At 41.7% G+C, this 16,177-nt stretch overlaps 1 protein-coding gene across 3 annotated transcripts in view; it reads right to left on the minus strand.

Moving 5' to 3' along the window:
• The window catches only part of cntln (centlein, centrosomal protein), a 470,872-nt gene that overhangs the window by 438,800 nt on the left and 15,895 nt on the right, over nt 1-16,177 (minus strand). For all 3 annotated transcript variants that reach the window (XM_087995387.1, XM_087995398.1, XM_087995382.1), the window contains exon 3: nt 12,354-12,442. In XM_087995387.1, coding sequence (XP_087851513.1) covers nt 12,354-12,442 — 89 coding nt within the window. The remainder of the gene's footprint in view (nt 1-12,353; nt 12,443-16,177) is intronic.

The following is a 16,177-nucleotide window of genomic DNA, read 5'->3' on the forward strand; positions in this document are numbered from 1 at the left end:
TAGATGGATGTTAGTGGAAAAATAAATCCATAAGATCCAGAGCAGTGAACAGACTTGGCAGAGTAGATTGAAGTTCAGTAGAACTTAATGTAGATCAGATAAATTTGGTGACAAATGGCCAAGATATTTGTGCCAATTTGCTTTAATCTGTGTCTGAAAGAGCTTGAGTCCCTCAAAGTTGAAGATGATGTCAGAGGGGCAAGGGAATAACTGAGGGATAATTTCATAATGAGAAATAAGTTACTGATGTGGCATTTGATGGCAAGTGTTGTTAGGTGGCGTCTGCCCCACTCTAGCACCTTACCCTGCTTTGCATATATTTTCATTGCTTGAGCTGTATATAAAATGTCATTCAAATGACAGATGTGCTGGCAAAGAAAAATGCTGCATTGCCTAATTTTTTTTCAATTGAAGGGACTAATATGTTTACAATTAAAATAGAAGTCATGCAAAGGACAATTGCAGTCCAATGTTATTCATTTATAGGGAAAAGACATAACTAATGGTCCTGTACTCTATTGCATGGAAAGTAGTAATTTGATCACTGTTCGTAATGACAGTGTACAGATTGAGTGAATGTTATATTGTCTATTCATATTATTTTTGAGTTGCTCAATTTAAATATCTAGCTAATATGATTTGAACTGATTAAATTGTAATAACAGATCTGCATATGTAGCATGCAGGAGTTGAGGCTAATCCATGCACTCATTCAGTCTTGTTCTTTGGAACTACTTACTTATCTTTATTCCCTTGTTACAGTGCACATTGGCATTGATTATTTTCCTGATGTTAGAAAACCCATACTATATATAAAGGCACCCCTACGAGAAACACAATTTTAGAAATCAAGATTCCATGTTTCTTTAAACTATATCTTTTTAATTAACCTGTTCAGAAATGTTAATAACAAGCCTGCAGCGCAAACTGGACCTGACTCCAGACGTTCCGATCAGAGATGGGGACACGAGCACTGCACCTCGTATACTTCCTGCTTTAGACAACAAAGGAGAATCGTACGTTGGGTGAATGCATAAGTTTAGATGTAAATGGAGATGACAAGTCAGAAGAATGCCAATTCATTGGATGTTTTTTATTTCAGTGGAGCCTGCTAAGCTATATGCAAGCAATGATCTCTGTTGAGGGTGATGTCCAGGCATCGAAACCTCTTGTGAAGACAACCCACGGTCTGTTCCACTCTGGCAGAAGCTTAAGCAGTGTCGCACTTTCATTCAGTGTCAGTCTGACGATACAGTGAAGGTGTCATCAACCACATGTGGATTCAGCAGCCATCACTTCCCAACAGACTTGTCTAGAATGTCAGCATCAAGGCATCTCCCAGAACTGGTCACAGATAAGTTGAATGTTGATGGAATGAAAGACCATGCTGAGGCTACAGAGAGACATTGACTTGTGAAAACCACTCCCTTCCGATACAATGAAATTACAGTTTTTAATCTTGAATCTCTTCTCTTTACTGTGTTAATTCCTTCCATGACCCAGTCCAATAACCGCAACCCTAGACTGGAGTTTCCCACTCTCCCCAGGAATCAACAGATTGCCCCCTGATAAGCTCCTTGGCCATTATTGCCCAAACCTCCATGACCAATAGTGAACTACCCCCACAGATTGACTTGGCATGTCAACCGTGACTGAGAACAGCACAGCTCCAGGATCAATGGTTCCACAGTAGCCCAACTGGTTGCTCTTAACCTGCAAGACTGACTATCCCCAACACTTTGGACTGTTATCATATAAACCTCTCGCAGCATTGTTGCAGTATCTCCTGACAGACCACTAAAGCTTGTTCCTTTAAACTTTCAGTCATGGTCATTTGGTTGAAGTACATGCAATGTTTTTTGCCATGTAAACTGTTGACACTTGTGATAAGTGAAACATCAGTGGACAACACTGCTGTTTAGCACCATGTTCACCCCCTTGACTGCTCAATGCTTTGAACTGTAATATGTAATCTGTCTCTCCCTCAGTGTTAAAATGCGATGTATGATACTAAGGCATTGAAGAGCCTATGCTCTGAAAAACAATGTAAGCCACAAAGGCTGACAGCTTACTTTCTCAGTTGGAGTCTAAGAGCCATAAGATGTTTCCAGTGCAGATACATGAAATGTGCATCTGCCCCTACTCGTAAAAGTGCCCTGGCAGCAGCATATATGGCATAAATGCTCCTGGCATCCAAAGCAAAGTCCTGAAGGGCAGGTGCTATGTGAATTGACGCTAGCAGGCAATAGCGAAGTGGTGAGACTGGTGGCTCACAGAATCATTACAGCACAGAAGGAGGCAATTTGGATCATTGTGCCTGCACCAGCTCTTCAAACGAGTATCATTACCTAATGCCAATATCTTTTTTCCCCATACACTGCACACTATTTCCATCCAAATACTCATCTAATTCCCTCTTGAATGATTCAAATGAATCTACCTCCACCACATTTCCAGGCAGCACATTTCATATCTTAACTATTTGCTGAATAGTTCTTTTTTTCCCTCACATCATCCTTGCTTGTTTTGTACATCATTTAAGTCTATATCTTGTTCTTGTTCCTTTTACAAGTGGGAACAACTTCTCCCTATCTACTATATCCAGCCCGCTCTGACTTTTAAAACCTCAATCAAATCTCTTTTCAGATTTCTTTTCTCAAAGGAGAACTGATCCAACTTCTTCAATTTATTCCTGTCACTGAAATTTCTTATTCCTGGAACTATTCATGTTCTACTCTCTCTCTCTCACTTTTACACTCTCTCTAATGCATTCACACATTTCCTTTTATGGGGCGCCCAAAATAATACACAATACTCCAGCTGAGGTTTAACAGGTTGATATGTGTGGATGAAGTGTGGAAGAAGGTGATGTCCATAGAGCATGCAGGAATGCTTTTGTGAAGAAAGGTTAAATAAAAGCATGGAGAAGGAAGCAAACCACTGCCATCAGGTAAACGTTCTGACTTTTATATCAGGAATTTGCATCATATAGTTTCTGCATCGGTAAGATGCGCTAAAAGCATCAGGTCAAGTCGCCATAGTCTTACCAGATCAAAAGGCTGCTCTCCATCATTAGAGAGATGAATGGTGGTGATTTACCCAAGGGCCACCATACCTCAGGCGAGGGGAGAGAGGTTGATAAGTAGAGTTCTTCACGGTATCAACCCGTGAATTAAACCCACGCTGTCTGCATCACATTGCTTTGCAAACTGGCCATCCTGCCAATTGAGTTAAAACAACCCCCAAGGATAATAATGTGATCTAAATATACAGAAATAAGGTAGTCACTCGTGAAATTCTGACCTCACCATTTAAACTTTAAATGGAAAATCAAACATGCTTTCCTTGAAGTCAAGTTTCTAATTTTTTAATTCTTTCACTATTTACTCAACTTTCTCACCACTGCCAACACCACTCAAGAGAGCAGAAAATTCATAGTGCTTATTTAAATTGGAAAGGAATATAAAAGTAGAGAAGTTTTTTTTGCCACTTTACAAGTCTTGGTGAGACCACATCGGCAGTACTGCGTTCAGTTTTGTTCTTTTTATCTAATAAAAGATATACAGGTCACATCTCCCTCGTTTGGCACACTCTGGTTAGCCGTACCATACAGTTTTTGTTCCAATTTTCAAAAACAAAAACAGAAGAGTTCTGTGCTCTTCTCCTCAAAAGGCTTTTTCTGCAATGCTGGTATAAACTTTTCGATAAGTTTTTTCAGGTTACTTTCCAAGTAATCTTCATTTTCTACTAGCAGCAGCATAATTGGTCTTTGCAAAGGATAAGGGATGAGCCTTATTAAATTACCCATTGTGTTCAGGGATGTGGACGTTAGGTTTGTTAGCCATGAGAAATGCAGGGATAGGTTGGAGAGGCGTCTGGATGAAGTGCTCTTCAGAGGGTTGGTGTGGCCTTCTTGGGCTGAATGGCTTGTTTCCACACTGTGGGGATTCTAGTAAAAATAGGGATTCTATCTGAACTTGCCTCATACATAAAATTTACCTTAACAACATTAATTCTTTTTTCCAACAAACCACTAACCAACAACATCCCTTCTTGATCCCTCAGACTAACTGACATTATAAATAGCATCCTTTCCTCCGGTTCTATTACTTCCTTTCAAAACCACCATCATACATCATCAGAAAAGCCACCATGCTCAAAAGAACCCACCTCAATCCCTGTCCCTCCAAACCACCTATACTTCTCCAAAGTCCTTGAATGTGTTGTTGTGTCTCAGATCCATTCATACTTCATTCCTTTAAACACCCACCTTGACCTCTCCTGTCATTTTTCTATTACTTCCAACACCAAAAGAGTGGCTCAATAACTAAGACCATGATCGGTCATCTACCTTGATCTCTCTGCAATCTTGACTGCCAAATATCCTCAGTTCCATTTTCCAGCTAGATTGGGCTGCCCTTGATTTCTCCCACTCATCACAGCCAAGAGATCTACAACACTGGATTTTCTTCTCACTCTTATACAATCTACTAAGAACATCCAATGATCCATCCTTGACTCCAATCATTTCCTCAAATATACCCCATTTCTTGGGGATATCAGCTCAACTTCCATGATACCGGTGGCATGAACGGAAACATCAACTGGTTGGTGAGTTTATTATGCAGCTGACTGAATCTTGTCCTTTTTACATCATTGCCACTATTTACAACCACATTGGCTGAGACATTTCTAAAGTAACACAAACTACTCCCTCCAAGCATAAACATCAATTGATCCAGAACAACATCCTATGTAGCAGATAGCTCAATCTATAAAGAGAAAAGGGTTGCCAATGAATAGAGTGCCAAATTAGGGCAAAAAGACAGCAGAGGACATGTTTGAGATATGAAATTAGTAATTTCCATCTGTTCTCATCAAGCAAGAGAATGTTGCTATTGCCACTGGAAGAGGAAAAGCAAGAACAGGATCAACTAGCGTTCAAAGTAATCAAGTCACTCAATTTGGTTTCTGAAGGATGCAGGGATAGATATAGATCAGAAATAAAAACAGAAATTGATGGAAAAGCTCAGGAGGTCTGGCAGCATCTGTGGAGAAAAATCAGAGTTAACTTTCAGGTCGAGTGACCCTTTCTCAGTTTTTTCGGTTTTTACTTAAATATAGATTGGGTTCCACCAACAAGCTATAAGTCTTTCTTATATGTGGGAGCAGTGCCAGAGAAAAATGGGGATGCAAATGCTCCTTTAAATTCAATTATGAAATGTGAATGCCCGCTAGCTGGGCCAGCATTTATTACCCATCTCTAGATAGCCCTGTGAAGATTGTGGTGAGCTACCTTCTTGAATGACTGCAGTCCACTTGATTTAGGTAAATACATGTCATTAGCGAAGTAAATCCAGAATTTTGATTCCGTGACACAGAGGAATGAAGATATATTTCCAAGTCTAGATGATGAGTGGGTTTGAGAGTAACTTGCAGGCAGTGGTGTTCCTATGTATCTATTGCGCTTGTCCTTCTGGATTGAAGTGGTTGGGGATTTGGAATGGGATAAGAATTGTTGGTGAATTGTCACAGTTCAACTGATGGTAAACACTGCTGCTTCCGCTCATCAGTAGTAGAGGGGTTAATGTTTATGGTTATAGTACAAATCAAGCAAGGTGCTTTGCCTTGGATCGTATCAAGCTTCTTCAGTGTTGTTGGAACTGCAAGCAAGTGGAGAGTATTCCATCACACTCCTGACATATACCATGTAAACAGTGGACAGGCTTTGGGACATCAGGAAGTGAGTTACTGACCAATTATTCTTCCGACCTACTTTTGTAGGCACAATATTTGTATAGTTAGCCTAGCTTCCGTACAATGATAACCCTGAGGATTTAACAGTGGGGAATTCAGTGATGATAATACCATTGAATGTTAAGGGATGACAGTTAGATTCTCTCGTTGGAAACAGTAATTGCTGGGGACATGTGTGGTGTGAATGTTATTTGCCACTTGCCAGCCAAAAACCTAGATAGTGTCAAGGACTTCATACAATCAGGCAAGGACTGCTTTAATATCTATCGAGTCACACATGGTGCTGAAAACTGTGCAATTATGGCGAACATTCCCACTTCTGATCTTACAATGGAGGGAAAGTCAGTTATGAAGCAGCTGAAGGTGGTCGGGTCAAGGACACTACCTTCAAGAATTCTGCAGAGGTATCCTGGAGTTGATATGACTAATCTCCACCTGTTTTCTTTTGTGCTGTCTATGACTCCAACGAGCAGAGTTTAACACTGCTTCCCACTGTGTCCACTTTTGCTTGGAATGCCTGACATGGTCAAATGCAACTTTGATGTCACTCTCACCTCTCCTCTGAAATACACATTTTTTTGTCCATGTTTGAACTAAAGTCAGCAGCTGAGTGGTCCTGGCATAACCCAAATCCTGGCATCTACCTGACCATGTGGAAAATTACCCAGATGTGTCCTGTAATCCAACAAATCCAACTTTGGCAATTACCACCTCACCAGACCCTTCTTGATCATTAGTAAAGTGATAGATGATGCCACCAACAATGACTTCAAGCAGCACTTGTTTACCGATAACCTGCTCACCTAGGGATCACTGTGGAATTTTTCTGTAATATTACACATCTGATAGAAGCATGGCATTACATAAAGATGTTGCACAAGCAAATTTAGGTTCACTTAGTTATGAAATGCAAAAATACCTTTTCGTTATTTCTTGTATTTGGTTACTACTTAGCAAACTAATCAACGTGGATGAAATATTAGTTAAGTCCAATAAAAGACTTTAAGAATTCATGCTTTTCTTTCAGTTCTCTTCATTTGTCCCTGGAAAAAAAATCACCATTTTTAAAAATCATTAGGTTTTACATGAAAGAGTCACAATGGACTATCTTTGCTTATATCCGCCTGTATTCAGAACTGCCAATGCATAAATATCACATAGGCATATTTTGGTTGCAATGCTTTCTTCAGGCAAATACTCATTATCATCCACAAGAGTCTAGAAAGGAATGCTAGCGACCAAGTGGGACACAGGAACAGGTGGTGTTTATTTAATAAGTGAAGGATAATTGGGTGAGAACTTGTCTGGGTATGTGTGTGTGATAGATGAGATAGATGAGATAAATAGATAGATTAGATAGAGAACATACAATCAGGCATGTTGGAGAGTTATGATATGCAAGTTGAAATAGAACTGCAACTAGAAAAATATATATCTGGACTCCGCCTAGCAAAAACCTAAACCCTGGTGGTTGATAACAGCCAACATTCAATACTAGGGTTCAGAAATGAATAATAGCTGCTCAAGGCTGGCCTGTACCTGTCAAAACATATCCTAACACAAATCTGTCATTCCTCTTCAGAATGAGAATCAAAAAAATGATAACTGAAGAACAAAATAGTTTGTGCTTTTCACACAAAATTTAGTTTACAAAAATGGTTATAAAAACAAGCCTTTATCATCATAAAATGTTCCAAGCTGCTTCACAAGAACACTGCAAAACAAAATAAGGCATTACGATACAAGTTTGTTAAATAAGAGTAGTATTTAAAGAATGTCTTAAAAGTAGGGAAATGAGCGAGGGGCAGAGAGGTTTAATGAAGGAATTCTAGACTTGAGGGCCAATGTAGCTGAAGGCACAGCTACTATTGACTAAAAATCAAGGATACTAATGAGGCCAAAATTAAAGACCTTCAATATCTGAGGATTGTGGGGAAGGAGAAAATAGATGGATATAGGTGAGATTATAAAACGATTCAAAAGAAGGATGAAGGTTTTTAAATCACAGCATTGTTTAATCAAAAGCCAGTATAGGTTAGAAAGCATAGGAGCGATAGATGAATTTGGGACCGTTTGAGATTTAGGGTGTAGGCAGCAGTTTTAGATTATCCCAGAGTTATGGAGGTAGAACAGGAGAGATTGGTCAGGAGTGCACTGGATTAGTTCAGTTTTGAGATAACAAAGACAAGGATGACAATCTTGACTGTAGATGAGCTCATGAGAGGTAGAACTGAGCAACAATACGAAGGTGAAAGTAAACTGCCTTGTTGGTGATACAGCTATGTGATTTAAAGCTCATTTTGGAGAAAAATAGCACTGCAAGATTATAAGTAGTCCATGTAGAGAGAAACAGGATTAACATCTGGAGTCAAATGGGTCTCTTGTTCAGAACTCTGAAGGATAATTTTTGACTTAAAACATATCTCTGTTCCTCTCCACAATGGGGCCAGAGTTGCTAAATATTTCCAAACTTCCTGAGTTCATTTCAGATTTCCAATGTCTGCTGTATTTTGCTTTCATGACAATAGTTGTCTGGGAGATGAAGTTGGGTATCGAGGGTGCATAATTTGTGGCATGAAACAAAAACAGTGGTTTCTGCCACTACACAGCAACACAGAAATGGATGTAGGTCAACTTGTTGAGCATAATCCACCATTTAAAACAATCATGGCCGATCAAACACTTCAAAGCCTTTTACTAACATTATCACCATAACCATTTACACCATCAATAGACAAAAAAATTTATCAACCCCTACTTTAAATATAAGACTGAGCTTCCACAACCCACTGGAATAGAGAATTCCAAAGAGTCACTGTTCCTGGTTAAAATAAAATTCTCCTCATCTTCGTTCTAAATGGCACCCCTTTATTCTTAAATGAGTTCAACACATGGCTAGATATCGAGCATTTCTTCTGCCGCCTTCGCCTCCGCGCCTACTTCTTCAACAAGAACTCTCGCCCACCCTCTGACAACCCCTTCTCCCGCCTCCAACACACCCCATCCACCTGGACACTCCGTGCTGGCCTCTTGCCCGCCCTCAATCTCTTCATATCCAACTGCCACCGCGACATTGACCACTTCAACCTGTCCACCCCTCTCACCCACTCCAACCTCACCCTCACAACACACAGCCCTCCACTCCTTCCGCTCCAACCCCAACCTCACCATCAAACCGGCAGACAAGGGAGGTGCAGTGGTAGCTTGGTGCACCGATCTTTACACCACTGAAGCTAGATGCCAACTTGCGGACACCTCCTCTTACTGCCCCCTTGACCATGACCCCACCTCACACCACCAAACCATCATCTCCCAGACCATCCATAACCTCATTACCTCAGGAGATCTCCCATCCACAGCCTCCAACCTCACAGTCCCACAACCCCGCACCGCCCGTTTCTACCTCCTACCCAAAATCCACAAACCCTACTGCCCCGGCCGACCCATTGTCTCAGCCTGCTCCTGCCCCACCGAACTCATCTCTGCATACCTCGACACTGTCCTGTCCCCCTCAGACCAACAACTCCCCACCTACATTCGTGACACCACCCACGCCCTCCACCCACCCACGCCCTCCACCTCCTCCATGATTTTCGCTTCCCCGGCCCCCAACATCTTTTCTTCACCATGGACATCCAGTCCCTATACACTTCCATCCCCCATTACGAAGGCCTCCAAGCCCTCTGCTTCTTCCTCTCCTGCCGACCCAACCAGTACTCTTCCAGTGACACCCTCCTTCGACTGACTGAACTGGTCCTCACTCTTAACAACTTCTCCTTCCAATCCTCCCATTTCCTCCAAACCAAAGGAGTAGCCATGGGCACCCGCATGGGCCCCAGCTATGCCTGCTTCTTCGTCGGATATGTGAACAGTCCATCTTCCGCACCTACACTGGCACCACCCCCCACCTTTTCCTCCGCTACATCGATGATTGTTTTGGCGTTACCTCGTGCTCCCACGAGGAGGTTGAACAGTTCATCCACTTTACTAACACCTTCCACCCCAACCTCAAATTTAACTGGACCGTCTCAGACTCTTACCTCCCCTTCCTAGACCTCTCCATTTCTATCTCGGGCGACCGACTCAACACAGACATTTACTACAACGACCGACTCCCACAACTACCTAGATTACACCTCCTCCCACACTGTCCCTTGTAAAAACGCCATCCCATATTCCCAATTCCTCCGCCTCCGCCCCCAGGAGGACCAATTCCACTACCAAACAACTCAAATGGCCTCCTTCTTCAAAGACCGCAATTTCCCCTCCGACGTGGTCGACAACGCTCTCCACCACATCTCCTCCAGTTCCCACATCTCCGCCCTTGAACCCCGCCCCTCCACTCGTCACCAGGACAGAACCCCACTGGTCCTCACCTTCCATCCCACCAACCTACGGATACATCGCATCATCCTCCGTCATTTCCGCCACCTCCAGACAGACACACCACCAGGGATATATTTCCCTCTCCACCCCTATCAGCATTCAGGAGAGACCACGCCCTCCGCGACTCCCTCATCAGGTCCACACCCCCCACCAACCCAACCTACACTCCCGGCACCTTCCCCTGCAACCGCAAGAAGTGCAAAACTTGCGCCCACACCTCCCCCCTCACCTCCCTCCAAGGCCCCAATGGATCCTTCTATATCCGTCGCAAATTCACCTGCACCTCCACACACACCATTTACTGTATCCGCTGCACACGATGTGATCTCCTCTACACTGGGGAGACAGGCCGCATACTTGCGGAACGTTTCAGGGAACACCTCTGGGACACCCGCACCAACCAACCCAAATGCCCCATGGCTGAACACTTTAGCTCCCCCTCCCACTCCGCCAATGACATGCAGGTCCTTGGCCTCCTCCATCGCCAGACCCTGGCCACACGACTCCTGGAGGAAGAGCGCCTCATCTTCCGCCTAGGAACCCTCTAACCACATGAGATGAATGTAGCTTTCTCTCGCTTCCTCATTCCCCCCCCTCCACCTTATCTCAGTCCCAACCCTCAGACTCAGCTCCGCCCTCTTGACCTGCAATCTTCTTCCCGACCTCTCCGCCCCCACCCCTCTCTCCGGCCTATCACCCTCACCTCCTTCCACCTAACGTATTCCCAGTGCCCCTCCCCCAAATTCCCTCCCCCCTACCTTTTATCTCAGCCCGCTTGGCACACCAGACTCATTCCTGAAGAAGGGCTTATGCCCCATGCCCGAAACGTCGATTCTCCTGCTCCTCGGATGTGGCCTGGCATGTGTTTTTCCAGCACCACATTTTTCGACTCTGGTACTCCAGCATCTGCAGTCCTCACTTTCTCCTTCTTAAATTGTGCCCCTGGTTCTAGATTCCCCAACCAGGGAAGCACCTTACCTCTATCTACCTTGGAGATCACCTAACAGTAAGTAAAAAAAATTTCTGAAACTCCAATACTGGAGATCAGATATGCAATCTGATGATCTGGAGTCAATCGAAAGGTCAACAGAGATGGTGTTGTGTTGTATACGTACATTGTGTTTTAGTATGAACCCAATTGATGGTAATACTGGACAAGACAGGTCTCAAAATGAAATCTGGCTTGTCACATTATAAGCTTTTTTTTATAATTTGGTTACTGTGGTATCAGTTACAGAACATATTCACAAGGGGTTGTCAATATTCCTTTAGCAAAAGAACACGTTTATTATACAGATTAAATAAAACTGTATTTATAAAATACAGAAGTACAAAAATACAAGTAGATGTTCCATCACAGACTCTTTCAATGGTCACCACTATCACAGACATCAGTCTTCAGCAAATTCGATTCACTCCACATGATATCAAGAAACAGGCTTTCGATAGTGCAAAGGTTATGGACGCTGACAACATTCCAGCAAAAAAAAACTGACAAGTTGTGCTCCAGAACTTGCCACTCCCCTAGCCAACCTTTCCAGTACAGCTATAACACTAGCATCTACCCAACAATGTGGAAAATTGCCCAAGTATGTCCTGTACACAAAAAGCAGGATAATCCAACCTGGCCAATTACCATCCCCATCAGTCCACACTATCATCAGTAGTGTAATGGAAGGTGTCATCAACAGTGCTATCAAGCAGCATCTGCTCAGCAATAAACTGTTCATTGACACCAGTTTACATTCCACCAGGGCCACGTAGATCCTGACCTCAAACATGGGCAAATGAGCTGATTTCCAGATGCGAGGCGAGAATGACAACCCTTGACACCAAGGCTGCATTTGACTGAGTGTGACATTAAGGATCCCTAGAAAAATTGAAATCAATGGGTGTTGGGGGCAAACTATCCATTGGTTGGATTCATATCTGGTACATAGGGAGATGGCCATGTTTGTTGGAGGTCAGTCATCTCAGCTCCAGGCCATCTCTGCAATGCTACGATTTTATTTTGATTTGTAAGCCTGCATTTCCCTCCTCCTGAACCGGTCCCCACCATACTTGCATCTGTTTTAAGAGAATCAGGGCTAGTGCAACAGGTAGCACTATTGTAAGTTTGGCTTGGTAAGCTAAATCCTTGGCCCCATGAATTTGCTGTTGAGAGTAACAACATATGTGCATCTTAAACTTTAACAGAAAACTTCTCTCACCTTTCTAGAACCAAGCTGATGGCCTGTGTGAGATCAGGATTTGCCACCTGCAAACGCTTCCACAATGACCATACAAATTCTTTATCAGCCTGCACAGAAAACATAAGAATTAGTACTGTCCAAAGTAATTATAAAACATTTCATTTTTTAAAATTTTTAAAAATTGCAAAACAATTCCAAGAACGGTCCAATCATGTTGTGTGTCACATGTTGTCCTGATCTTATCTGTTCTTTGACCAACATGCATTGAAATCAAAGGACTGGACAAAAGTGAAAATTAAGGGACCATTCAATACCAATGTGGCTCTTGCTTATCTGAAGAGATGACATGAGCAGCTTTAACAGGTGGCATTTACATTGTTTCTACTTGCTGGTAAAAGCAAATCAAACTTCAGCAATTGTAAACACAAATTTACCCAAAATCAAGTATAAAAAATAGAACAAGCCAGGAATACGCAAAACACACAGGATCTGTGAAGAAAATAAAAGGATTTATTTGCCTTAAAGGAAGTGCAATAACAAAAGATCAGATTGATTCCTGCGATGACAGGTCTACACTATGAAGACAGACTGGATGGAATGGGCCCTGAGTCTTGGAGTTTTGAAAAATAGGTGATTCTACTGAAACGCTCAAATTTCTGAGACGGTTTGACAAGGTTAGTGTTCAGAGGCTATTTAATCTTGCTGGGGAAATCCAGAACTCAACATCATAATCTTAGGACAAATTGTCAAACAAAAGGGTAATGGATTTGAAAATATTTAGGTTGAGATCAGTGCATTTTGGTCAAAGGGAATCAAGAACCTCTCAGGAACACAGAATTGGTGTCGAAGTTCAGACATGATCAGATAGCAGCATTCAGTCAAATTAAATATACATACGATCTTCAATAATTACCAGATAGATGCCAGTTACAACACGCATATCTACCCAACATATGTGGAAAACTGCCCATGTACAACCTGCCCACAAGATGCACAACAAAACAAACTAGCCAATTGCCACAAAGCGAAGGAAGGTGTTACTGACAGAACTACGCAGAGGCACATACTCAACAATACCCTGTGCCGTGATGATCTGTTTGGGTTACACCAAGCCCACTCAATTCCTGACCTCATTAAAGCTTGGTGCAAACATTGGCAAAAGAGGTAAATTCAAGAGGGGAAATTAAGATGATTGCCCTTGACGTCAAGACAACATTTGATTAAGTATTGCAACAAGAAAACCTAGTCAATGGGAATTAAGGGGAAATCTCTACTCTAGTTAAAGTCATACTTCAGGGAAAATACGAAGATGATTGTGATTGTTGGAAATCAAACACCTTAGCTACAGGACATTACTGCAGGAGTTCCTCAATGTAGTATGCTCAGCCTAACCATCTTTAACTGCTTAATCAATGACATTCTCTCCATCATAAGCTCATCAATGATGATGAACTGTGATGTGCACTGAAGACTGCACAATGCTCAGCAGCAACTCCTCAGATATTGAAGCAGCACACATCCAAATGCAACAAGGCACAGACAATGTTTAGGCTTAGACTAATAAGTGGTAAGTAACAGTTATGCCACACAAATGCCAGGGAACAAGGATCTGAAACAAAAGTGAATGTAACCATTGCCTCTTGATATTCAATGACACTACCATCACTGAACTCCCACAATCTACATTTGCAGGTTACCACTGACCAGAAACTGACCTGTACCACACATATAAATACTGCGGCTGCAAAAACAGGTCAGAAGTCAGGCATTCTGAAGCAGGCAACTCACATCAATCCTTCTTAACATTTGTCCATCATCTACAAGACAAGTCAGGAATGTAGGTGAATACTATTCACTTGCTTAGATGGGTGAAACTTGACACCAGAACAAAGCAACTGGTTTGACTAACATCCTATCTAATGTCTTGAACATTCACTCCTCCCACCAATGACACCACTTCTTTAACAGAACCTTCCAAACCTGTGACCTTTACTATCTAGAAAGATAAGGGTAGCAGATACCCTGGAACACCAATATCAACACCACAAAGTTCCTCTTCAAGCATCAGACATCCTGACTTGGAACCGTATAATCATCCTTCACTGCGTGCTGAATCAAAATCTTGAAATTCCCTTCCTAAAAGCAGAGAGAGTAACTATATCATATGTACTGCAGCCGTTCAAAAAGACACCCATTACCATCATCTCGATCACAATTAGGCATGGGCAATAAATGTTGACCTAGCCAGCAAAGCCCAAATCTCATGAATGAAAAAAAATCTGAAAGAATATTTGTTGAATGGCAACCAATAATTTGTACTACCTTTTCAAAAAAAAAACACGTTTTGTCACAAATCCTAGACAAATAAAATCCATTTAAGAATAGACGTTTATAGAAAAGAGATTTTAGGAATGATGTCTTTCATATCATGCCAAGAATAAAAATACAAGTTATTTTTCAAATTCTATGAATGACTTGAAATATACTTTATTTCAATACTCTAAGCGTCATTACAAATTAGTCACAATTAATATATTTTTCACCACTGCATAGAAATTGCAGGGTCAAAGTTACTAAAGAATAGAGGTTGTACTGTGGATAATGCAGCTTAAGAATTCCAAGGTAAAACAAGTGTGTGTGTTTAGAATGTGCAAATCTGCATTGAATAAGCATCGTGGCATCATGGAAGAAAGACTGTTACATGGGGAACAATTGAACATTAAATTTATAAGACATCTATGAGAATGACCTTCCAAGTCAGAAGAAATTACACACAAATGAATGCACAGGTCATTTCCCTGAGCATAATTATGCGTTAACAAGCTCTAGAACACGGAGACTTCCATTCAGTGATTGAAATGAAGAAAAATAATTTAAATAGATTTAGGTTCAGATTACTTACAGTGTGGAAACAGGCCCTTCAGCCCAACAAGTCCAAAGAGCAACCCACCCAGACCCATTCCCCTACACTTAACACCAAGGGCAATTTAGCATGGCCAATTCACCTAACCTGCACATTTTTGGACTGTGGGAGGAAACCAGAGCACCCGGAGGAAACCCACGCAGACACAGGGAGAATGTGCAAACTCCACACAGTCAGTCGCCTGAGGCGGGAATTGAACCCGGGTCTCTGGCGCTGTGAGGCAGCAGTGCTAACCACGGTGCCACTCTGCCACCCCACTTAGCTTGTTCAAGTCATGTAATCTGCATATTTTTGCCAAAAATAAAAATAGCACATTTTTAAAAAAAGTATAGATGGAAAGCAATGGGTCTGTGCTATGCATAGCATTCAATCTGCATCCTGTCTGTTGATAAGAGGATCAAACTTCAGCAAATAACAGGACAATCATCATTTAAACAAATATTGAAATAGATGCTGCAAATACTCAAGTTCCACACTTGGCTCTTCTCTTCAGATTGTAATGGATGCTACTGTCATTCATTTAACTTAAATCTCACTTTTCCTTCTCATGTACCAAATGTTTGGTAAGCACTGACATTGCAACTTGTCCAAACGAGGACTTAACACATTCAATCTGATGTTTAGATGCTTATTTTAGAGTTGTTACAAGAATGGAGATAAATATACAAATCATTACAGTACTGCAATAATGTCTGTTTACTTTGCTACTGCAGAACAAAATGAAAACCATTGCTACTGAAGAGACAGATTCTTTGACTTAGAAAGTTAATAATTGTTTAGTCACTACAAAGAAAAGTTTTTTTTAAAACAGTGCGAAAATGGGCTGAAGTAATTGATTAATTTAATACTTGGAATAATACTTTTATTTTCATTCAAGTCTCAATTTGCACCTGGTATTTCAATGAGTATTATCTCCTAC

The sequence above is a fragment of the Chiloscyllium plagiosum genome, unplaced genomic scaffold, assembly GCF_037043375.1.
Source record: "Chiloscyllium plagiosum isolate Xiang-an unplaced genomic scaffold, Cpla_swu_hap1 HiC_scaffold_2, whole genome shotgun sequence".
In the NCBI taxonomy this organism is placed as follows: Eukaryota; Metazoa; Chordata; class Chondrichthyes; order Orectolobiformes; family Hemiscylliidae; genus Chiloscyllium; species Chiloscyllium plagiosum.